This window comes from Heliconius melpomene, chromosome 17 (assembly GCF_056956725.1).
Source record: "Heliconius melpomene rosina isolate 202511_hmr_F chromosome 17, ASM5695672v1, whole genome shotgun sequence".
Lineage (NCBI taxonomy): Eukaryota > Metazoa > Arthropoda > Insecta > Lepidoptera > Nymphalidae > Heliconius > Heliconius melpomene.
The window spans coordinates 5,183,851-5,210,378 of NC_140405.1; the positions used below are offsets into that span (position 1 = coordinate 5,183,851).

The 26,528-nt window shown below is 30.3% G+C and overlaps 1 protein-coding gene across 9 annotated transcripts in view; it reads left to right on the forward strand.

Annotated features, from left to right (window-relative positions):
* The window catches only part of rdgA (retinal degeneration A), a 111,506-nt gene that overhangs the window by 55,906 nt on the left and 29,072 nt on the right, over positions 1–26,528 (forward strand). For all 9 annotated transcript variants that reach the window (XM_085201037.1, XM_085201039.1, XM_085201038.1 and 6 more), the window contains one exon: positions 26,314–26,458. In XM_085201037.1, coding sequence (XP_085057163.1) covers positions 26,314–26,458 — 145 coding nt within the window. The remainder of the gene's footprint in view (positions 1–26,313; positions 26,459–26,528) is intronic.

Genomic DNA, 26,528 nt, shown 5'->3' on the forward strand with positions numbered 1-26,528 from the left:
AGCAGAGTAGGCAGAGGGAACCTGGTGTTAAGACACTCTGTTCCCTACTTTCTGCCGAATTGTGGAGGCATTGCGTGTTGAGTGGCAGAACTCAACGCCGAGCTTTGTCTCGACACCAAAGCGATGAAATGGAAATATAAACGTAAATAAATATTTCACTTCCTTGATTGGGGATCGAACCCACAACCGTCGCGTTGCAGTCACACCCTTGTGCCGCTGCGCCATGATGGCTTATATAATATAGATTAAATTAGGTACACGTTACACATTAATTATGTGAGTGGATCTGAAGTGAACTTTAATCAAAGTGAATAGCGGTGGTCCTCTTGTACGTCATACAGCGTTATTGGAAATTAAATTGTACCGCCAACCAAGCACGTGATATTGAGATGCTACCGTTATTCAAATTTCGGTATATCGAATTACGAGTAAGTACCTTTTCTTAATCGTCGTATTTACTAACTTGAGGCTTGAGGTTCGTTAAGGAAATTATTGAATTAGACACATAGAAAGCGCCCTTTTTTGTCAATAAATTTTTTTTATACTTAGGAAAGAAAATATTTATTTAGAAAATGTATAAAACGTTTAAACGTACAGGAATTTGTATCCACGCCTCTTGGAACGTATGAATGGTGAACGTTCATTTTGAACGTTAGGCGTAAGGCGTTAATGGTGAGTGCGCTTGGACGGTTTTGAAGAGGCGCAGGTTCAAATCTCGCTACATGCTTAAAAAAGTTAAAAGTTAGCACTTTTTTGGTAGAACACATATTTTTATAGATTATTGATTTTTCATACTTCATAACCATAAATACAAATGAGTCGGACCAGTAACATATTTTCCTCTTTAGTCACTTATTCACAGCAGTAAAATGCACTGTAATTTATGTAATACTAAATAATTCCGTTATTATTCTGGCTTAATTTTAATAACATAATTCTACGTTCGTTCGTAATTCTTATACTTTTAATTTTCCTACTATCCATAATCCTTTCTTACATGTAAATTAGATTGAAATACATATATAATTTATAATCTCTTCGCGTGTTGGGCCTCTGGTGTGACGCAAATCTTCAGATTCTTTAATGATTTAATAAATATGTAAATACTAAACGACATCCTTTAGAGGATACGTAGTCAAACTTATTATTTGTTAATTGTAACATCGAAAATAAAATTAGTTAATACAAACTTTATATTTATGAAAACTTGAAGTTAATTAAAAACATAAATAAAAAACAACACAATTAATAATAGTTTTAAGCATTCAGAGGAAAAATTAGCCACTCTATATATGTCAGTCATAAAAAATAAATTGAAGGAAAATTTCTCACTTTCCGTCTTCGGATATTGTTTGTCAAATATATATAATTTTTATGAATCATATTACTCGATTACTTTATTATGGACTTCGGGATCATTTAATAAAAGGTTTTTTATAGGTTTGTATTCCGCGTTCCACTTGACGTCTTAGATAGTCGCCTGGCCTGATTTGACAGTGTGACGATTTTTATGACCAATATTTTTTTTATACGTGCCTTTAGTTAAACATGACGTAGAATGATACAGCCGAAGCGATCTTTATTGGTTGACCTTAATACTCGTATACGTTTAGGGTGATTTGGTAATTTTAATGTTAAATATTGACAATATATTTTGATATTTATAACAATTTATGTTACTGAAATTAATTTTCTATTAACAGAATAATAATAAAGAGGTACACGACCTAAATATTTCTCATAGAGGTATTTAATGTTGAAATTAGTTAAAAATAAATAAATAATTATTATTTAGGTAGTAGCTTGTTGTTTTTATTTCTAGTCATTTTCATAGTTCTTAGTTACCATGAAGAAAACCATGTATTGCCATTTATTTTAATCATCAATGTTAGCTATATTTTTTTCGTTTTCAGTGGAGGAAGTGTCACTATGTCTGGTTACCAGGGCCGTACATTCATACATTCCCCAAATTAAATTATTCAATCCCAGAGTGCCTCGGATATACATATTATACAAATGTAACCGATCACTCTCTGTAGATGATTTTTTTTATTATAGGTTCAAATTGTTATTTTTGTGATACAAATATAATTATATTTATAATGTAACTTGTAAGTTCGCCTAAATAAAAAGAATAAATAATATTTCTCTCTAAATACACATTGTCATTTGTTATCCTCGGTACTCGTACAAATCGTCCTGTCCATACGACGACACGACAGTGGCTATTCCGCGTCGTAAATTAAGTGGTTCTTCACTTTCCCGTATCCCTTTAGAGCGTTGGACGTGCCTTAACTGCGTCTATAAAACAATGCCTGGACAAGTCTAAAATGTTGTTTAGAAAATATAGGACTTTTATTTAACAGACATCTATCTATAACATTCTGTATTCTTGCTAGAAATTCATTTATTAGTAATATTAATTGTTATATTAATAATATAAACTTTAATCTTGTCTTACTAATATTATAAATGTAAAAATTCGAGAGGATGGACATTTCTTCCAGTGAATCTTCGATAATTTCGCTATGATTTAACAAGAAGTTTAAACGGACGAAGCCGCGTTTCGGTGATAGTCTTATAGGAAGGTATAGGTCCTTCTTCCTAAATTAGTGATTTAACATGGCATCTGATTTGTAAGAATCAGTTGTAGAGTGATATGAAAAATATCTTCGTCGTAGCTAATGTTTCTCGTGTCACAGTATTTGTGGTCGCACTTTTTCGAAACAGCTTTGATGAGGCATATAGCTCTAGGTGGGCGTTTTGTTTTTAGTATTTTTTTATTTGTATTAAAAAATACATATAACCCCAAATTTACATTTCTACTCTCACCCTCCAATTTTATTACGTTTTTTTGTATTAGCAATATCCAAATAATTCAACCGTCTTCGCCTTTGTATTTCAAATTGAATGAATTACTTATTGTTAAATGACAGGTGGCGTTACGACACAAAATTCACAACGCAGTGCGTCCAAAATTTCGTAGATAGGTACAATTTTGTATGTTGAATGGAAAAAAAGAATGATTGATGTTTTTTTTGTTTTATCGTCGTCCACAGCGCCCATTCCTAGCAGTCCCCATTCCTTTCACATTCAAAATACTATTATGTTTTATTTAAGCAACCAAAATATTAATAACAAGTAATCAAAAATTAAAATATACCTAGTAGGTATAAAGTAACTATGTGTTTTGTTAATATAATGAGAGCCGCAAATGTAACCTTGCTTGAAGTTAAATTCTCTTGGTAATTTTAGTTGACTTTAAAATTTAGGCTACCTAACAAAGGAGTCAGTTTCTGTAAAATTGAACTTTCCTTGAAATATGAATAAATGACCTCTAGTATTGTTGTTAGCAGATTAAGCTTCCGCTATTCTAAAATTAATTTTAACATGAAAATATAAAAATATAAATATAGTTTATATTATTATTTTGTTTATAATAAACTAATATTAGGTACTTGTTAATTAATTGTTGGCAAAAAATTACCAGTTGTCTTGGAATTAAGTATAAGATATAAAGGAAAATAATAAAAGTTTTCATTTCATTTTTCCTGTTTATATTTTATGTAATGAATATCTTTATGTATATGTATGAAATATAAGAGCCAATATTTTTTCGTATATTTCTGCAATATTGCTAATAATAATTGACAGGCGGTTATATGTAAGTATTTATAACTTTTTTATTTCGATTAGGTACTTATATTTATTGATGCAGATGTTAAATTTAAAAATTCATTTAATGTATTTTCATTTTATCGTTCGATGGACGTGATCGTTCACATGGACGTTATGGCTCTTGCCATGCTATTTCACATATACCAAATAATAAAGTTTAATGATCCAAAGGAAAATGCTGAACACGGTGAATATCTTTCACTAAGGGGATATTTCTTTTAAGTTTAGCTGGGCTATTATGGTTGTTCATCAGATGTTCCAGATCTTCAATTTTTATATGTCAATGAAAAATATTCATCGCACTCAATAGCTTTTATTAAATATAGCCTAGATCCTGTCCAATTGCTACACCACAAAAAAAGTTTCATTCAAATCCGTCCAGTAGATTAGAAGATGTGCGTTTATAAACAGACAAATAGATGCAAAATTTTTCTTTCTTGAAGTTCTTGAAGATTTTTTAAGAGGTACAAATAATAAATGTATAATATAATTTTTAAAAAAATATCTTATTGTATTACCATAAGTTTTAATAGTAATTTAACTTTTGATGTTGTGCTAAACTGATTCAATATAGTCTGCCCTTTCATATTCCTTAAAAATACACTCAACGTCGCCGTAAATAAATTAGACGCTTAGCTTTTATGCTTAATGTCTCCATAAAGTATTTCATTTTGTCATCCCATTACATTTTTCTTTGGTATAAAAATTAAATTGTAAAAAGTCTATATTTTGTATATAATTTTCAGGTACAAATATATATACTTCTTAGAAAATTAGGCGTTATAGAGTTTGATAATGTCTGGGTGTAAAAATAGACGTTTTATCAAAAAAAAGAAATATCAATTTGTCTCTAATATTATATTTTTAAAACATTACTTACATAATAATGCGATGGCAACCCCAAACTGTTCTTTTAAAATTTTTACTCTGTTTATAATTATAATTGATACAAAACGTTATTTCATAATATACCTATTTTCCTTCAATTATACGCACGAAACAATAACAAAATAAATTAATAATCATAACGCAAACTTTAATAAGGTAAATGAAATTTAAATTTCATACAAGATACATTATCTCGAATCCGCTGTTTATTCTGATGTTTGTACGTTTCTGTTATTTGATATGTATTTTCGCAAAACAAACGTCGGTTGGGCATTTAATATCTGTCTAATTTTCGGAAATTCCAAAATACAATGCCCATACCCTTAATGGACAAAATTTATATAAGTAATCTTATACATATATGTAGATTTTTTAAGTACAATAAAAAGTAAATTTATAAACATTTTAGGCGTTCTGTAAACGCTACAGGATGTGGGTTCGATTCCCACTCCAGGAAATTAAATATTTAATAATTTCAACTCTTCGCTTTGGTGACGAGGCAAAAGGCGGCGTTCTCTAGAATTCGGCGGGAACGAAAGTAACTTAATGGGAACGGAAAGTCTTAACATTATGTTCTCAGGATCTCTCTGCCTACCCTGCTATGTGCGGGATACAGTGTGAAGCTATAAAAAAAATGCCTTAGGCTTTGCCTTTTGCTTAGGCTCATCGTACATTAGACAGTATCAGTTAAAACCTCGTTAGATCAGGGAGCCACGATGATGCTCCGTCGATTCGGTGCGTCAAACCCTGAGGCCCCTAAGCGCGCTCTACGCCCGATCCGCGTGATCTTCCCTTGATTATTGTTCGCCTCGAAAGCTCGCTCGCCCGGAAAACTCGTAATTTAGTGAGCTTTTCCGCGTGTAAAATTTAACATAAACGGTCTATAACCGACAGCTGGTGTAAGATTTGGATATATTTTATACGAATGTTTTTAAAGAAAGGTGAATAAATTATGATGAAAAGAGAACTCTATCGAGAATTCTAGCAATTTAAAATGTAATACTTATTTTTACTATTTTCTTTTTCTGGATTTTTTTGATAAAAATATCATAAAACATGTGTTCAATTAAATACTTTTAAGAGTCTGAATTTCAAATTTTATAAAAATTGGTGCCGATTTAAAAAAAAATCTATACAAACATTCAACCCCATATTTGCACCCTTAGGGGAAGAATTCTAGAAAACGATGAAACACGTGTTCAATTAAATACTTTTAAAAATCTAAATTCCAAATTTTATAAAAATCGGTGCCGATTTAATTTTTTTTCCATATAAACTTTGAACCCCTATTTCACCCCTTTAGGGTAAAAATTTTTCAAAATCCCTTCTTAGTGGATGTCCAGATTATGAAAGTAAATATCTGTCCAAATTTCACGTTTCTACGCACAGCGGTTACGGCTGTGCGTGCGTCTTACCTCAGTCAGTGAGGACAAGTCCTTTTATATATATAGATTTAAAGAACATTTAAAAATATTATTAGGTAGGTGCACATTATGACTATTTGAAGAAAAAAAGGGTTAAATCAAGATAAGATACAATCTGTAGTATTTTCTTTTATAGTGTAATTCCAAACAAATAATAATATAATACAAATAAATCTCCATTGTAAAACTGCTACTAATAAAAGTTGATAAATAAACCTTATTCTTCTCATACAATGTGCTAACCTTCATTCGTCTCGAGTGTAAATTAGGTAGAAGAGTTATTTATTTCTCTGGATTGCCTGACATTTCGTTCTTGCTAAAATAAATTGCACTCGAGAAAATCGCGCTTTACAGTCTATTTCGTAGGGTGCCGCAAAATTACCTCGGGTCCCGTTACAATGATTGATAGCAAATATGAAAATTTTGCGTTCTCAAAGGTAGATTACAAAGGAACTTGATACGTTCTTTTAAATTAATTTTATAATAATTTTATTAAGGAATTATTTGATCTACCCGTGGAAATAGCGCGGCGTTGAGTTCCGAATTCGGCGGAAAATGGGTAACAGAGTGTCTTAACACTAGACTCCCTCTGCCTACCGTGCTGTGTGCGGGATACAGCGTGAAGCAGATTTTTTTATTTGATCTTGTAACCACAGGTACAGGTACTATATTAGTACCTACTTCTTTATGTGTAATTGTATAACTTCATTCTACCCCATTTTTAGTAAAAAAAAATATTTACTAAAGAAATGCGCAAAATATATTTTTGCAATAAAATAATTACAAAGATAATATAAAGCAAAGAAAATAAAAATAATAAATAATTTAAAACAACGGTTTTTTATTACGGAAAAAATGAAGCATTGGAAAAAACACACCTACTCGTATTCCATATAAAAACTAGAATTTTATATCAATTAACAACATAAATACCGATTATTAATAAAATAAATACCGCCTCGCAGAAATAATTAAGAAATTAGTGTAAATTAACACGAATCCGAAGTATTTTCTATACATATTTTTCTTAAAAAACTTAACATGCTCTAATCCAAAATCCAAAAAACGTTAAAATATTCATAAAAATATACTTATACTTAAGTTTCATTTTAAAGGTATGCTCGTATTATATATTATACGAGTTATACTCGTCTTGGATTTGTGAAGGTCTTCAATCTCTTAGAAATATTATATTATTAGATACATAAATATTAGCAATAATATGTCGATAACAAGCATTAGTCATTATTTCCGTACGAGAAAAGTTAATTGACATAAGACGCCGCTTTAATTAATTGTGCCCCAGGAGACCTATTGTCAATTAAGTTAACCTTCTAAATGTATTTTTAAATTGGAAGTTCAAAATTTAATTTTTCTTTGCTGTAATAAAGATAACGTAATATATTATTTTAAAAAATATCTATATAAGTTTGATGTGATGCACTTGCACGGGTGGAATGTTGGCTTTGCTTTGCGTGGCTTCGCCGGCTAAAAGTTATTGTTACATTATAGCAACTGTTGAGTTTCTTGCCGGCTCTTCTCAGCAGAACTGCCTTCCGAACCGGTGGTAGCTTTTTGTTTATATGTTCATTGTTCATTGCATCAAAGTGCTTATAATAAGTTTATTTGAATAAAGAATATTTTGAATTTGAATTTGAATATCCAAACTATACAAATTGTTACTTAAATTGTAGTCCTTGTGTTATTAGTGTAAAAATGTCAGGTGCTAAGTATAATAAAATACTTAATAACCACAATTTATTGTTCCTCTTTACCCTGTAAAATACCCTCACACTGACAATTGTCTTACATTAGTAAAGTTTCATCTAAATTCGTTCAGTAGTTTTTGCGTGAATGTATAACAAGCATTATCCTCACACATTTTCAGAATTACAATATTAGTAGGATGTAAATAAGTTAGTAGGATTTCCTTGATTCTGATAAGAGCTACCGCCGTTTTATTTTTCGTCTTTCAACGCGTTACACGAACCACATTGAAGTTGGGCAGAAAGAACGAAAAATGCTATTTTAGCTTCACTCGCAAAATCCGGCAGAAATGTAGGTGGTTATTATGTCTCTATTTGTGATCATTTACGGAGGCGCAATAGGGAGTTTCATCAGTAGCAAACCAGACGGATGTCAAATATTCTTAACTATCGACATAAAATAGGTTGGTAAATTATTACTTTTCATTTCTTCGCATAAAATCATTTTATAATAATTATTAACAGTTCTTTGATGCTTTTCTCCCTTATAAAACAGGAAATTATCTTATGATGTTCTAAAAGCTTCGAGGTCAACTGGTAGATAGGTAGATCCGTAGATACCAAATAAATTTGACAAACAGGTTTTAAATGTTAAACATTCAAATGTATCATTTTTTATCTATTATAGGTTTCTTGACACGTAATATCTATTTCCTTGTAGATCTTTAAAATAATTAATACAATGACAAAATTATTTAATAATTATAATAATAACTCATACGTATGTCCATTAAATTTGATTGATACTAATTTTTAAATCATTTGCTAGCTAATTCAGTTTTTTTAGATGAATATAAATAAAATAAAATCAGCTTCACGCTGTATCCCGCACACAGCTGAGTAGGCAGGGGGAACCTAATGTTAAGATACTTTCCCACTTTGCGCCGAATTCTGAAGAAATGCTAATATAAATTTAAATAGAAATTTAATTTCCTCGCGTGAGAATCGAACTCACAACCAGTTGCGTTTAGCCTCACTCTGTGCCCCCGCGCCACGACTGGCCTCTAGAAGAATGTAAATTAGATTATAAAAAAATGACGCTAGTGAAGTGTACAATAATTTCTTTTAATAATGTCTACGTGACCTTTAAAAGAAATTATTATACACTTTTCATAGTTAATATTTTTAATTCTTAGGTAGCGGTGTATTTATAGAGAACAGCCGCAAAAAATAGCCTTTCATGTTTTCCCTTTCACATAAGGTGTTCTAGACCTTCAATTTTCTGATGTCATCAGAAAGTGCTTATAACGCTGAACACATTTTTCTCATGCGTTATATATAGGTTTTAAATACGCTAGCGTTCCACAATAATATATTTCTTTTCTTTTTTTATATTTCAACAAGAAATGCATATTATGTGGATTAATGACGGCCTTCTAGAGTTTTAAATCACCTTCAGACCTTCAAAGACCAGACCTTTTAAGGGCACATTAGTCTGTACCCATTTCTGGAGTTTAATCGAGATTTCTCTAACTGGGCGTGACACGTGTCTGTTCAATTCGCACTTAGGGTAATAATTGCCAATCTGCTTTGACAAAGTGCGGTCCTTTAATTCATCGGCCAGCGTATAGTGCTTCTAAATAAATGAAAAATTAAGAACAGAGGAATAGATGAGTTCCATTTATCTTCAAAATACAAGAAATTAGGAATTTTACATTTGACTTATCGCTCTTAAAACGGTTCCGTACGGTCTTATGTTACTTTGTAAACTTTAAAACTTCTCGATCTTGGGCTTCAAAGGCGAGTGCTGATCATTTATCAGACTTTAAGTTGCTAACATATTTATTCACTTCAGAAGTTACAAAATACTTCAATAGGGCTCAACCCAATTTCAAAGTAACCTTTTCACAGTGTAGCTGTAGAAGATATTTTTATATAATAAATAAAATATTTTTAAAATTAAAATTAAAAGTCTATTGTATTTATACATCACATAGTAAAAGATTCACCTATGAATTTATAAATATATAGAAATGAGCGGACGTTTACGTGCTTTTGACATTTTTTGAATTGAATCTTTGAACTTAGTTTAATAAAATATTACGATTATCGCTTAATATATAAATATTATAATAGAGTATTAGTACAGTTACTTGCATTTGATATGTGTTGAAAGTATAATATAAAACAACATTAATATACATACTTTACGTAAAACTAACCACAAGGATACAAATCTCATGCGTTTAGAATACTTTATTATATACGAGTATAATACGGAACAAAAAGTATTAAGGCCATATAAGATTTGATCATAGTTTAGCTATTAGGTCGTTAACGGGAGTACGAGCACGAAGCCGCAATGTGCGTAATTGTGATGAGGTACCGGCGAGCAATGTTTCCGCGAGGGTACCCACTCATAGGAATGATGCAATATTAATATGTTATTTTAGGTTACCTTATATGTAAAATACGATAAAACATCTTTTTTAGACATTGTTGCACAAGCTATTATGTTTTTATACAATTAAATATGTTAAAGAGAACGGAGTGTCTTAACTCTAGGTTCCCTCTGCCTAACCTGATATATGCGGTATACAGCGTGGAGCTGAAAAGAAGATTATATTATAGTACAGTTCTTCTAACTTCGTTTAACGGCTGGCTATATAAAAAGCCCCATATTATTATGTTTAAAGGGAAAATTATTGTTATAAAAAATATTTTTTTTATTTTAAAAAGAGTAACCTCTTTAATAAAAATGGCTTACATGAGGCTGTGGTCTATGCAGTAAAGTTTGTTACGTTTAGGTTGCGGTTATCAAATATATTACAATATGAAATTACGAAGCTTTGTGGCTGCACGTTATAAAAGTTAGTACTAACTTTCTAAAAGGTCAAAATATTTTATACCTTGTAATTAAACAGTGTTTACGTTTCGATTAGATTTTTTAATAATAGGTAAACCCATATAATTAGAAAATAAAAATTAAAAATTTAGAAAATAAAAATTATATTTTTAAATCTGTATTTTAATATCAAATTTATAAAATTTTTATTATTTATAAGTTTTAATTCGATATTGTTTATAATAATGAAGTATTATTCATGGTGTAAGTAGGTGTAATGCTCAACGAACATCGGTGCTAGGTACATTAAATAACTCTACAATATGTGCTTTATCTATATAAGATCGTATGATTTGCACTAGTTTATAATTAATGTTAAGTAGTATAATCGATTCCAATAACACCTCATATGCACCATCGTGTAAACGCGACAGGTTGTAGGTTCGATTCCCACTTGAGAAAATTAAATATTTAGTATTTTTATTTATTTAATTTCTCGAGGTCAGTGGTTCTGGTCTCGAGACAATGTGTGGAGCTGAATTCCCCCACTCCACACGCAATGCCTTTAGAAATTGGCGGAAAGTGGAGAGCAGTGTTAAATCTACTATCTTGACACCTTGTTTCTTACAAACACGTTGTAAACAGCGATCAATTGATAACTTCTCATTAAAAATAGTTCTCTATGTGCTTTGTGTATCATATATTTTTTTATAAATCAATTTAAGTTCGTAATTACGGATTGGCATTTACAAAATCCTTTAAAGGGTTCATATATATAGGTATGTAATTCTCCAGTTCACCTTAAGAGAACGAATACTGGTTTCAAGGTAATTTACTTAATCGTGTACTTTTTGTTATTGATACCTTTATGGTACCTTAACCTTTTTATTGCTTTTTAGTATATTTTAAACGAATGTAAAAAGTTAAATGAATGTTATTTTCAACAACGACACTTGTTATTATTGTTATATCCTCTTTATTTATTATTAATGGCCATCGGAAATTTTGATTGCGCGATTTTGAGCGATTATCATTGAAATTGTGAGCCAAAAATTAGAGATATTGCTTGCGTAGAGTGAGAAGTCAACTCTGGACTTTGATGTACTGCTGCCGAAAAAGTGGACAGTTAAAATTACTTGTGACATTACCCCGAGTGGAAACTGAACTTACAACCATCACGTTTACCGTCAAACTTTGTCTCACACCGGCCTTACTTTTGAATAACTTTTATTTGTCATTGAAAACTGCCTACTTTATTGAAAACAACTTTTGCTAATGTGCCATTTCCTTATTTCTGAAACTTTTACTAGTCTGTTATGGTTCTTCGTACATATTCCAGGTCTTTAATTTTATGTCAATGGAAAATGGCTATATCACGTTCAAAAACTTTTGCTAAAACAGCATTTTAATATTTCTTCTTGCTTGTTAGTCAAAATCGATAGAGTAGTTCTATACGACGAAAAAAAAAATAATTTCAATCTGTCCCGTCATATTTAGAAGATGTCATATTTAGAAGAGACAAATAGGCTAACAGACAAGAATTTTAAATGAAAATTCATAATATATTCTTGATTGGAACTATTGCTTTTTCATTTTCATAGTGATTTTTTTGTAAAAATACAGCATATTTTTTACATTTTTATTATTTTATAGAAATCTTTTCTTTCCTCTCGAATCACTCTGTCTATTAGCGAAATTAAAATCCTTGACGTAGTTCAAATGTTTCACGTGCAGGTATGTCGCTGAGGGCAGTCATTTTATAAGTATACCAATACTATAAATACCTATATAACATACTTCTACAATGCATTTGAAAGATAATTAATTGATAATAATTTACTACATAATTTTATAATTTACTTTCAATCTACGTAATTTAACTGTGTATATTTTTTATTTTCTTTTATCTTAAGTCAATTGCTTTAAAAACCAAAATAAGGATGAATTAGGCTTTAAGCTATTATTGAGCTAAAATCCATTCTGTTCTGTCCAGTAGGATTTCAGGTTTTTTTATATTTTTAAAATATTATTCCACACTTTGAAAAATATTTTAGAAAACTTATTAAGATCTGAACTTAGCGGAACTTAAATCCCGCACCTCTTAGTCTCGAAAGTCCATAAAGTCTTATATGCTTGTTATAACTTATTTACATTGTTACGCCATAGTAGTTCTAAACTTCCGCATATTCTTCACAAATTAGGATTTAGATAATTTCGGATGGATGTGAACTAAAAAAATAATTGGAATTCCAAACAAAAATTTACGCCTAATGATAATAATGACTTCCATTTTCCATTTGAATGATGTCCATTGATGTTTCATCGGTTTTATTCATAGTGAAGTAGACCTTTTAATTAGTAAAACGCTGTGCTAAACAATTTCATAATTCAATGCGCGGGTCATTATCAAATGTTACAAATGTTTGTTGCATTATGTATACGTCAGTTGTCCAATTAACGTTGCAAATTAATATTTTGGGCTTATTATTTATTATTCGTGGTGCAAGGGTATAGATGTGGGTTCGATTCCCACTCGAGAAAATAAAATATTTAATATTTTAACATTAGGCTATATAAAATATCCATAATTGATACTTTACTAAGTATAAAAAATAAATAATCAATATTATTATTATTTATTTTTAACCCCGGAGGCAAAAAGAGAAGTGTTATAAGTTTTAGTTTTTGTTGATACTAAAATATCTGTCTCTCTCAGCCATCGTAGCTCTCAAAAAGATGAACCAATTTCGATGCGATTTTCATTCAAAAGCCAGCTTCGTTGCAGTGGTTTTTTCTTTCTCGATAAAAAATGAGAGGATTTTTATTTAATAATTATTTACTATAGAAAATCATTTGTTCTCAGACAATATATAAATTACAATATTATATAATAATTCGTACTAAATATTTAGGATTATTTAATTGTTCATAAAATCCAAACTTTTATATTGTAACAAACATAATATTAAATATCCTTTTACGATATGCGACGTATTAAACAATGCGATAGACATTAAAGGAATAACTCCGGTATGCGGTTAGAATGGCCGGCGGTGTGCATCGCTTGGACGCACGTGGTGACGCCGGGCCGGGCCGGGACCGCCGCAGACTCCGAACTCTACCATACTATACAGAGCTCTACGCGCTCACCGCTAACCGCTTAGTCACGCCGCACGCGCACTCCACTGCACCTGTCCTATACGTGACAGTGATCGTTTGTAACAAAACACTGTGATATTAGTTAGTTATTATGGGATTCCTTAGTGTATCTTTCTCCGTTTTCAAGAAGTGTCCCAATCTTAGATTGAAAAAGAAAAGTAAAGCGCGACAAAGGTATTTATAGTGCTTGTACCGCACTGGAGTTGATATCGTATGTATATTTATCAAATAATCAGTAATAACCACGCGGGGGTCTTATCAGTGATAAACGAGATGAGTTTAGTATTGTGCAAATGTTGTTTTTATTACAAAAAATGTGGTTTTTAGTTGTTATTTTTAGTACGACATTAGGAATAGCAATTTAACTGAATTAACTACGTTAGGTTGGCACTTAGCATTTCAATTGAATAAATAGTGTGTAATTTCTGTGTATTATGCTATATAATTGATTGATTAAGCTTAGATTTCATTAACAAAGTTGTAAGTGATAAAAATTCTCTACTTTATTAATATGTGTAATAAATAATCTCTGCCTTACCTTCAGCTTGGAATTTGCCTAATAAATTCAAATTATCCTATCCAGTACCTAATACAGATTTTTTTTAATTTATAAGATTGTGTATAGAATCAATCTAAACTTAAATTAAAAATATTCTCAATAAAAGGCTCTACATTCGGTTGAATAAGTACTTTTCAAATGAAGGCTTTATAAATATTATTTCAAAGAATTTCACCTCTTCGAAATGTACGTGACATTACTGATGATGGTACAACGTGCTTTCCGAGATAATTTAAAATTCACTAATAAATTGTATACATTCATATTATAATATCTATTATTAAATATAGATTAAAATAACATTATAATCACGAACATTGCGTCAGTAATTATTAACAAATTGCATATTATAAACTATTATTTTGGCGTTGCTCGCTATTGTGTCTGGCTGAAACACTGTTTAAGGATTCGAATCCCACACAAAAACATTATGATTATAATATGTATGACGTAGGTTCTTCGGGCCGGTTAGGTCAGGTATTTTGTTAGGCAGATAATGTATTTAATTGGAAAATAGAGTGTCTTAACACTGCAACTGCTAAATAAGAAATACTACTAAAGGTAAAGCACTAAAAATATTCACATACCTATATGGGTATATGTAAAAATGATGAATAATTATAAATTTCTACTTACTTCTAATTTACTCTAGTTTATTATATCTTAAAAAAATGTGTTAATAAATATAAATAAAAAAAATATTCATATATAATTATATAGTTACAGTTATTATAATTATTATTTAAATTCTGATATTTTATTGATACAATTGACAAAGATTTGCCAAAATTACAAAGTATTGATTACATTAGGTAAATAAAATACTTCGTTCACCGTGTCATGACATTGCTATATTATTAATTTTTAAAATGCTGTTTTCGCCTTTGTAAATGTCAATACATGCAAAATCCATTTTTTGTCAGTAAATTCTAATCTCAATATTTATATACACTGAATGTTACCTAAATATTTACTGAAAACGTGTTATTTTAAAAAGCATTTTATAGTTTTTTTTTATTTTTCTTTGGATTTTTGTCTGTATAGTAAGTTAGTCAAGACTGAACCCCTAACCTTACGTCTCTACATGTCCAGCACTTTAATTTTTTTCACTGTCATATTTTATGAATCTTTAAGTATCTTTAGTCCTAAATTTCAAGTATTCATGTTAATTACTACACAACTAGGAACATTTTCAATATTTTTACCATCTAGACATCGATAAAATATTTTTTAAATAGTCAAATTGATTTAACATAACAGATTTGATTATATATCCCATTTTATGGTAATTTTTTGCTATTGTTTTATTATATTTCCACTAATATAGTATTTTTTAAAACTGTGATAAATATAATGCGATGCGAATAAAATATTTATATATATTATAAAAAACCACAACAAAAAATATAACATATTTCATTCATATTGAAAGCTTTTACATGGTCGATAGAACGAGTCATAAATCTTCGTAAAAAGTCACTTAGACGTTAGTGTTATTGCGTTTCAACCCTAAATGCATCACAGATGAAAATGTACCCTATAGTAAATAGGTCATGTTATTTTTAAGCATAATATTTAAAATTGATATAAAATGACAAAAATATGATGCTATTCTTATTAATAAAAAGAATTCCCAAATAGTTTTTAATTTTATAAAAGTTCCCAGCCCAGCGTTGAGTTACGCCATTCAACATGCAATGCCTCAAAAAATTCGGCGGAAAGTGGGGAACGGAGTGTCTTAACATTAATTTCTGTCTACCTATCTTGCTGTATGCGGGATACAGCGTGAAATTGATTTTTTATAACGGAAATTCCAGGAAATTGAAATTTTCCACGGAATAAATTAAAAAAAAACCTGCATCCGTTGACCATGGTGTAGGTACGTTCTTTGTAACAACGTTAGCTCCGCGTATCTACTGTAACGAGTGGCCTGTGACAACGACACGGATCAGTGACTTCTCATTTCACGTTGTAGTTAACTCTAACACTACGAACAAAAGAATTGTAAAATGTACTATATTTTCTAAAATATTATTCAAACGTCGGTAATGGTATTCTGTTTATTATTTAATTTATTTTTCTCTCTCGTATCTTCTATATATGTAGTTAAGATGCTATATAACAATACATTTCATTTATTTATACTACACTAGCCCATTTGAGGCTTCGCCAGCATAACACCTATATTTCTTTTATTATTCTGCATTTTTCAAGAAATTCATTATATAATTTATACATTTAAGCATTTTTCATAATTCTGAGGTGTCGAGGGAAAGCGCGAGATTGAATTCCGCCACTCAACACGCAATGCTTCTAGAATTCGGCGTAACGTGAGGAGCAAAGCGTATTAACATATCAGGCTTCATCTCCCTATCCTCCCTATCCCTGCTACATGCAGGATACACGTGAACCTGAAAAAAAAAAAATAACAAGATGTAAGTAAGTAAGTAATTAATAATAACAAGATGTTATTATTAATTATTACCTTACTATACAACTAGCAAAGAAAATAATAAAGCAACCTTGAATTATCAATAACATGCTTGTGCCTGGAAATTAATGGCATAAGCAGAGGCTTCTTTAAGGCCTATTTAGAATTAAATTGTAGGTTTTACTTTCATTTTTTTTTGTTTCCACATACTTATTTAATATTTAAGACCTTAACAAAGGACAATCTTAAAATTACTTTTAATTGGCTGTAAATGCAATGGTTTTGTTTTGGGTTCGATCAACATTAGAGGGAATTAATTATTTTCTTTTCCTCGCTTTGATAATACAAAACACGTCGTTGAATTCCGCCATTCAACACGCAAAGTCTTGAATTTAGATGGAAAATTGAGAACGAATTGACTTAATGATAATAGGTTCTGTCTGCCTACTGCTAAAAAATATAATAACATTTTTTTACTTATATTATAGTACATTTATTATTTAAATAACATATTTTTTCCGCATTCTTTTATTTAATGTCACAGTACTGCCGTGTCATCACGTTTTTTGATCTTAGTTCGCAAAACTAGGGAAATATTAGTTAAAGCTAAGTGTTTGCGTGATGTACATATATATAATAGTTATGTATAAAGGCATTAGTTATTTAAAATAACTACACAATAAAAAGGATAATAACTTTTATATTTTATTCTTTATTCGCAATTATATTTTTAATTTTATGTCGTTCTTTTTTATTATATTATGTTTAATATAATATGGACTTCACTGTAAAAAAATAATGTGTCATATTTTTAATATTACTTTTTAATATAAATCAATAAATATACTACCTACATATTAGCAGACCCTTGAGATTTTGCATTTGAATTGCTTCTGATAAGAGACGGGTTTGGGGAATTCAGCATAATGTATATTTTAATTTTTTACGATATACACGTTACGCGTCGGCCTAAGAACTATGTCGGATGCAAGTGCCTTGCTATACCAGTTCCTGGAGCGCGACCTCCCGGACGCTCAAGGAAGCGCTGGTTGGATGTTGTGATGCAGGACATGAGAGCTAATGGTCTAACCACCGAGGACGCAAAAGACCGTGCAAAGTGGAGTAGGTTGAATAGGAAGGCAGACCATGGTAATAGCCGGGATTAATGTCAGGAAGATTTTTTTACGATATACAAATTGGAGATACCTTCAAATTGATGCTTATAGTAGTAGGTATTTATTTTTTATTTTATAACCTAACACAAGCTGACCAACCGATTTCAACTAATTGTATCACGATTTCTTTAGTGGGTGATGATTAATATGTAGATTATTATTATCGTATTTATCCACTTGATGACGTTGATAATATAACTCATATGTACTGAACGTACTTATTGCTTAGTTGGTCAGAGCGCTTGGACGGTTTCCAAAGAGGTGCAGGTTCAAATTCCGCTACGTTCAAATTTTTATACGTTTCCTTTATAAGAATTTTTCTTGCCACAAAATATATAAATAGTATTAGGTATACCCCACCGATATTCAACGATATCCCACTTGACATAGTTTGTCAATCCGTTTGGAGTCTACAACGGCATATATGAACAACTATACATATATGCGTATGTGTCTGTATAGATATTGATATCACATTAATTACCTCTTTTGTGTTGCACAATTGGGTAAAAAATACGAATTTTTTTAAGCTCCTCATCATCATAGTTAAATCTTGGAAAAAAATATATTAAGCATTCAGATATTGTAAAAAGTAAAAAAAAAGAAAATTTGAGCTCAAAAATCAATAGAGTGCAGGAAGAGCTAGACAAAGTCGTCTCGTTTACATAGGAATTAATATGAAGCGTTAAGCCAGATGTTCAGCGTAAACTTTATGCAAACGTTGTATGACGATGTTTAACTTTTTGGCTTCCATTTTGGTATATTTAATGATTTTATATTTATTACAGCTTTTAAAGTACCATATCTGAAAAGAAAGCATAACAGAACCCTTATATGATCTCCAGGTACCTTGGAGCACAAAATTTTAAATTCATACGTGCGTTACGAAAATGTAAGGTCTTGTTTATCTAGAATTATAAAATTTGGCAAAAAATTAGAATATGTAGTACAAGTAAAAATAAAATGAAAATTGGAAATTTATAGAATGACTAGTGGACCCGGACGCGGCTACGCCTGCTTCAACTATAAGAATATTTATTAAATTATTTTATTTTAATTATTCATGAAATTATTTTCAATTCTCAATAGAATTAGTAAGAAAATATAAGCTCAAATAATCAAAAAGAATAATAAGTAGATACACATTATTAGAAAAAAATATCTGAGTTATTGAAATGAACTAACAAAAGGATTAAAAGTAACTAAAGGATAGGTATTCTTAATATTAGAAAAAGTACCCAAAGTTTTCCGTACGTGCGTACATAGATATCGACTCTACGAAATAACTAAACATTTCTCTCTATTAAGTAGGATAATTTTAGCGGGCAATATCAAATAAAATAAGAAGAGAATCAAAGTGTATTTTAAATTAATTATAAACAACAAATAAAGTTTGAAAATGTATGAAAATTTATAAAACCGTCAACGTCATCTGCCCGTTCGCGTCGGTCATACTGTGCCGCCCGCTAGGTGGCTAGGTCATTTGGAATCAGTGACATCTCCTTAATTATTTATTAGTATGTTATACAGTAAACTATAATTTCAATCTAGATAAAATGCTAAAAGTGATTGCTATTGTGTATAGTGAAGTGCTATTTATTTTCATAAGCATGAATATCAAAACGTCGCGGTAGCGGTCGCGTAGCAACGACGGTTGTTATTAACATGGCAGAATAAATTGCATGTCAAATTAGAATGTACTTTAAAATATATTAGTATATATGTGTAATGTAATGTTATATAGCCTATAGCACTTCTGAAGAATGCAGCTTTCATACAAAACAAAAACAATGAAAATCGGACCAGTAGATCCAGAGATCTTAGCGTTCAAACAAACAAACAAACAAACAAACAAACTCTTCCGCTTTATTATATTAGTATAGATATCACAAAATTTGTGCTACATAGGTACGTCCGTGAACTAATTTGATGTCGTAATGTTGAAATCAAAATATGTTTATAATTTTGTAAGTGTAGTTAAAAAATACTTTTTCCCATCCCCACATTATTTGAAAACCAAGATATTGATTTTGAATAAATAGAAAGACGTAAATTGACGTTATCCGGATCGACATAATTGGTAAAATAAATATTTAAAAATAATCAGTAAATGGATTTATATAATAATAAAAAAAAAGCCTTTTACAATAAATAATATCATTAGCGTTCGCAAAGAGCAATTATTATATGTAAATATAACTATTATATTACATATATTATGTAAGTCATATTTATTCAAGTAAGTATTTATGAGATTTGCTACGTCTTTGTTTTATTCGTCATCGTTCGTAGATAAATATTCGTACCTTATAAATGGTAAAAATCCAAAGCTATCGCTGAAAACCGCGTTAGAATTAGACCAATGGTTTTGGAGATAAATGGTAACATTGGTTTGCACAAACACACACATACACATACACTCATCTCCGTTCCGTCCTAGATAAATACAACTAATCTTATTTTTTAATTCCGTTTTATTTGATTATTACATAATATTTAGGTGAAAATTAAATTTATAATTATAATTTATTTATTTATTTTTAATCGACTATTGTAAAAGGAGGAGGACTCAGACCTTTGGACTGGGAGAACCGATTTTGATGATTATATTTTTTTTTTTACTTGAAAGCTTCTGTTTTAATTTTTCCCAGTTTTGACGTCCCATCCCCACATACTTTAAGAACAAAATATTGACTTGAGAAATATTGTACCCAAATGGCAGGACAACAATTGCCGGGTTGGCACATATAAAAAAGTATATAGAGTATTGTAATGTCGTGAGTGGTTACAAAAATAAATTATTATATATAAGGGAGGTGGAGGTATAGGAAAAGGGGAGAGGGGGCATAACGAGGAATAACGACGACATCGACAACGTAGCCCCCCCACATATACTACCAGTATTTTGGCGCCAGTCACCATCTTTTCATCTAATTTGTGTTAAAAAAATCAATTTAAAAATCAGTAAACAGTATTACTAGGATGTTAAATACTGACGAATTGTATATACAATATATATTATAAATAGTACTTGTTGCATACCACCTTCTTTTGTCCTTGCTAGCTTTGTTTTACGTGGTATTATACCAGCTGATCACGCTGCGTGCTAAAACCGGTTATGCTTCATCTCACGCTAAGACGGAATACACACAAATATAAAATAAATTAATATAAATTTAAGCCCTTTTGATGGAAAATTAATTCGAATATCTGTTTCGGTTTAAATTTATTACACAAAAACAACAACGACAATAGCTAAGCTTCGTCTTGTTTCTAAGCTCGAATATAATAGAATAAAATGTAAATATATACATACATAATAATGTTTATATAGATATTAATATAAGCTTTAAATAAATATGTTAAAATAGAAATTACTTATCATTTACGAAATTCTGTTCGTAGTGAATTTGAATTCTTTTCGTAATGAAGTGAATTTACATAGATAGTTCAGTGTTATGTTTTTTATTTTTAATCCATACCTATATTATAAATTCGAAAGTGACTCTGTCTGTCTGTCTGTCTGTCTTTTACGCAATCAGGGCCAAAACGCTAATTTAATTGTGATAAAATACTTATATAGAGATACTTGAGGGTCTCGGGATGAACATAGGATACTATTTTTTCTCATATTTGTAATATTTTCTTTATATACCAATACTAGCGACCCTATTGCGGCTTCACCCGCTTTTACTACTGGATTATTCATATAATGTATGTTTGCAAAGCACTTAAGATAATGTGAAAATTAATTAAACCCTAATGCAACCCGCATTTTCGTAGTTTCAATAAGGATTTTCCAATTGTTTTACACAGCAAGGATTTTTTAGTAGGTACCGTAATTTTAAATCTGTGCTACTAATCTTTTCAAGTTACTTATTACTTATTAAAATATATTTAAATTACTATTTTTAGATAGTTAAATGACATTAAATAATACATTCAACTCGAATTATCCAATACGTGCAAACGCATTTAAATCTTCGTTGCTATAAAGGCAGGCGGGTTTTTTTTTTTCGAGCTTGTGGTTAATGCTGAAGAGGGTATTCTGTCCCTGATGAAAAGCAAGCACTACGTAGCTGCCTGTGACGAAAATTAAATAGAATGCATCGGCCGGGAATTGAACCCGGGCTGCCCGCGTGGCAGGCGAGCATTCTACCACTGAACCACCGATGCGTGTAAGGCAGGCGGGCGCGGCGGACTCGCTTGTATAAGCATAACGTCGCGAGGCGCGTTTCGCAGCAAGGATTTTTTGATATTGTAATAACTTCTAAAGTACCTATTAAAATGAAAAACAGAAAAGACAGTTTTGATCTACATTAAATGGCCAACGTAACTAATATACTTATTTATATGCTGAGAGTAAGGGATAAGTGAAACTTGACTCGATACAGTTGATGTGTGAACGGCGTGATGTGTCAATAATTAAATGCGTTTTTCTCTAAAACTATTTGCAATTTCGAAATAACGTAGAAAATTAATAAAGTATTTTAAAGGATAAGGATTAATACTATTATGGAAAAATATCCCTCACAATAAAAAATATATTGAAATTACAATTTTTAGACAGAAATATGATCACTACACGAAAGATACGAATATGCTCTCGCGGACTTTTTTGTAGATCTTATTAAGAGGAACAATACTCCAGTACATTATTTTCATATAGTACTTACCATTAGAGCAGCGCATACGCGAAAGTACAACGGGTAGGACTTTATACACATTTGTCGTATTTATGTTAATTTACATAAGAATGTACAAATAATAAACTATATATAAACCTTCCCTGAGAAATACTCGACCTAATGGTAAAAACCGCATCAAAATCCGTTGGGTGGTTTAGAAGAAGAAGAGTTAGAAAGTTCAGACAGACACGAAAAGCGACTTTGTTTTATGAGATATAGGATATTAAAATACTTATTAATTTGACATGCAATAATTTGTTCCGCCATGTTAATAACTGTCGCTATGCGACCGTTGCTAAGCAACGATTTGCAAAGTTTGTTGTTAGAAAACATCACCCAAAATGAGCTTGCTTAACGCATCTCTCTATTGAAAACTGAAAATAATTTCAAAAATATTTTTAATAAATATTTGTATAGTTCAAGCGGGCGTAGCCGCGTCGGGTACACTAGTAATTTTATAAAAATACAATACAAATTCTATAAATACTGCTGCGTATTTATCTCAACCTTTACAACTGAAAAACGCAAATTTCTTTTATAATCCGACAATGCGAACTAAAGTGACTTTTCTTCCAACGAACCTTATATCATTCTAAAGACGCTGAAAATAATATACAAAAGATATTTTCCACCATATATGATAATAGATCACAAATTTAACATAGTATCATAATATATATAATGTAAAAGTAATCTAAGTTTAAACAAAGCTATCTAGAACACTGTGATGAACTGCGATAGTGAACTTCTGCAGTTGACAAGCGGAGGAAGAGGCTAAGTTATAAGCTGTACTATGAACACTCGACTTTATTTGTCAGCCTCGACGCCATTACTGCCATACAATCGTTTTTTTTATTATTACGTAGGTAGCAATTACTCTCTTTAAGGTCGAAGTGAATGAAACAATAAGAAACCTTCGATTGATTAGCAATTTATAATTATTTACCTGTTGAACATTAATTTAAATTGAATATTTAAATTTTGAGGCCAGTCGTTGTGCAGGGGCACAAGCGTGTGATTATAAACACGACAGGTTGTAGGTTCAATTCTCATTCGAGGAAACGAAATGCGAATATGTAATATTTTCATTTCTTCGGCCTGATTTTGAAAAGCGGGGAGCGGAGTGTCTTAACACTAGGCTCTCTCTGCCTAACCTGCTACATGCGAGATACAGAGTGAAGCTGAAAAAAATAAAATATAAAAATTTATAAAATAAATAATAAGAAACTATAACTTGCTTTATTTTAGTAAATGTTATGCTCTTGAGTTGTATAAATGAAGCTTGTTAAGGGCACATATAAGTAAAGTGGTATGATATAATCCTATTATAGTAATATAATAAGGAAACACATGCTTGGTTAACTTGTTTTCCTTTGATCATTCGTTTAGTTCGACATAATATTATTAGATATAAAATAAATATCTAAGAGTAATCAATTATTTTGAAACCTATATCTTTAATAGTGTATGCGAAATTTTTCAAGTTCAATTTCATCCACTTCCCAGTGCTGGATGGATCTAAAATTTGGACAATTTAATTTAAAATTTGACTAAAATTGACCTTGCAATAATGATACAATTAATAAAAATGACAAGATTAAGAAAAAACTAATAGTACAAAAATAAATTATTAATAAAAAAAACCTAGTAAAAATCAAGTTTTTATTTAAGTCCTACTAAAATTAAAATAATAATTGCAAGAGCTTGAAGGGCATTTATAAAACAGAGAATTAAAATTGAATAAATTTCTTGCGCGATACTTAGCTTTTGCAATTATTATTTTACAACTATTCTTTTCTTTTTAGTATACCTTTTGAAGAAAAGCTTTATGTAAATATTTTTTTTTATTAATATTTTATTTGATTTCAGTACCTATTGACAAATTCTTTGTGAAAGGAACTGACATCTAAAACAAGATTCTAACGACAAATTGAGCATCGAATGCTGCTGCGCAAATAAAGTCACCGAATATTCTTACCAGGCTTTTACAAGGTCTTCTTCAAAAACTATCCACTGAAATATCATTCCTATTCCCAAGTTTACACGACTCAAAATATATTAAACGAGATCACTTTAGGGTGAATAAAAGCACGCGATGAAATTTCGCTTTTTTGTGAGAAAAATAATAAAAGACTAGTCATGTCGCAGATGCTTACGACAAGGGTTAACATAGACACCAATATACATATATAGAAGATTTTTTTATATTTTTAACAGTTTATTATATTGTATTTTAGCGCAATATTAATATTTTAGATATTTCTTTTATTTTTTCACAAATTTTACACATCCCAATTACTTCTATTTCTCCACTTTTAGCCTTTTCTAGGGACACTGCGTGCTTCGTGGAGGAACTTCATTCAAAGAGTTCAATTTGATCAAATAAATCTCACCTGGCCTTATAATTTCAAATGGAAATAAATTTTTCCTCAAGTATAAAATGTTCCTCAATATAAACCTACGACAACCGGAATATTAATGATTAATTATTATTAACCTACGACTCGAGACCAATGTTACAAAATATATCTTTATATTTGATTTCTTTATATATGCGTTGTAATAATTAATCATTGTTATTTCTAACATTATGAAAAGTAATATAAACTTTTAAACTAAACCTGTCTGCCCCAAAATTAGAATATTAACATGTAAATAGACGATGTAAACCTACCCGCCCTAGTAGAAGGCTGTTAATACTAACTATATAGGTACATGAAACTTTTGGACACCAGGGAATTAATACCATTTCAAAGACGAGGAATGGTTATAAAGTCAAATTTAGGTATAATATTTTGGCAAATGGCATAGCCACATCTACCTAAAAAATATAACCAAGAATGAAACCAAAAAACTAAGTATTAAGATATCCTTTAATCTTCTTATTTATGTTCCTTAAAAAATGTTATAATCAAATTTTGTACAATTTTCAAGAATACTAAAAGATAAACGGTGTGATCTTTTAGTTGGTTATGTCTATCCGACATTAGAGATTTTTTAAATGGTTATAATTTAATTAATATAATTTACAGCAATGAGGATTTATTATTAATTCGAATTAACCAATATACAGAAAGCCCATGCTTAAGTTAATAAGTTTGTAGGCGCTTTTAGCTTATTAGGATTTAAGGATCTGGCTGGGAGTTAAAATCATCTAAGTATTTGGCAATGGATAACATCATTTCTTATATTATGCCCAAGAAAATATAAATAAATTGAGTTTTTTTAAAAACGAAAGCTAGGTACTATTTTTTTTAATAGCTTCATGCAAAATAAGTTTTAATATAACTGAATTCATTGTTAATCTGTGATAATATTTGACAATTTTAAGTAAATAGAAATGATGGTAAAAGAAATTACTAAAAAGTGCATATAAAAGTATTGACTTAGTTTTTCCCTAATTTCGTTAGCCGATGCTCAAATTATTGCAGGCCCACAGGACGTAATTATTATTACATTTTCGATTGAATTACATAAATAAAAAGTTAATATTTTTAAGTTTTTTTTTTTCAGTGATATGTCAAAATACCTTTATCACGGTATCACTGCTTCGCTCCACAGAGTTCTTCTTTAAAGTTATTGATTATGTAAAAGCTTACAAATATTTCATTTAATCTCTAGATATACTGATTAATAAAAAAATATTAATATTAACGAAAATTAATAATTATCAACTATTAGAGCATAAATAAAAATAAATATCATATAATATATTTAGGTATATTTAATATTAATTAAGTTAATATTTTGTTGTCCTCAGACGCACAAGTGAAAGCGCTGGCGGCGGCGCGCGGGTGCTGCGCTCCACACCTGACTGGAGCGATGCTGCTGTAAGTGGGGAACACCTCTGGGCACCCACATCGGTGTCAGGGGATTGTTGCTACGTGGGTGATTCGGAATGTCAGGTAAACTTAAGCTTAAAATTTTCTATACAAAGTGATCCTATAAGGACCCTAAAATCGGCTGAAAGTTCCT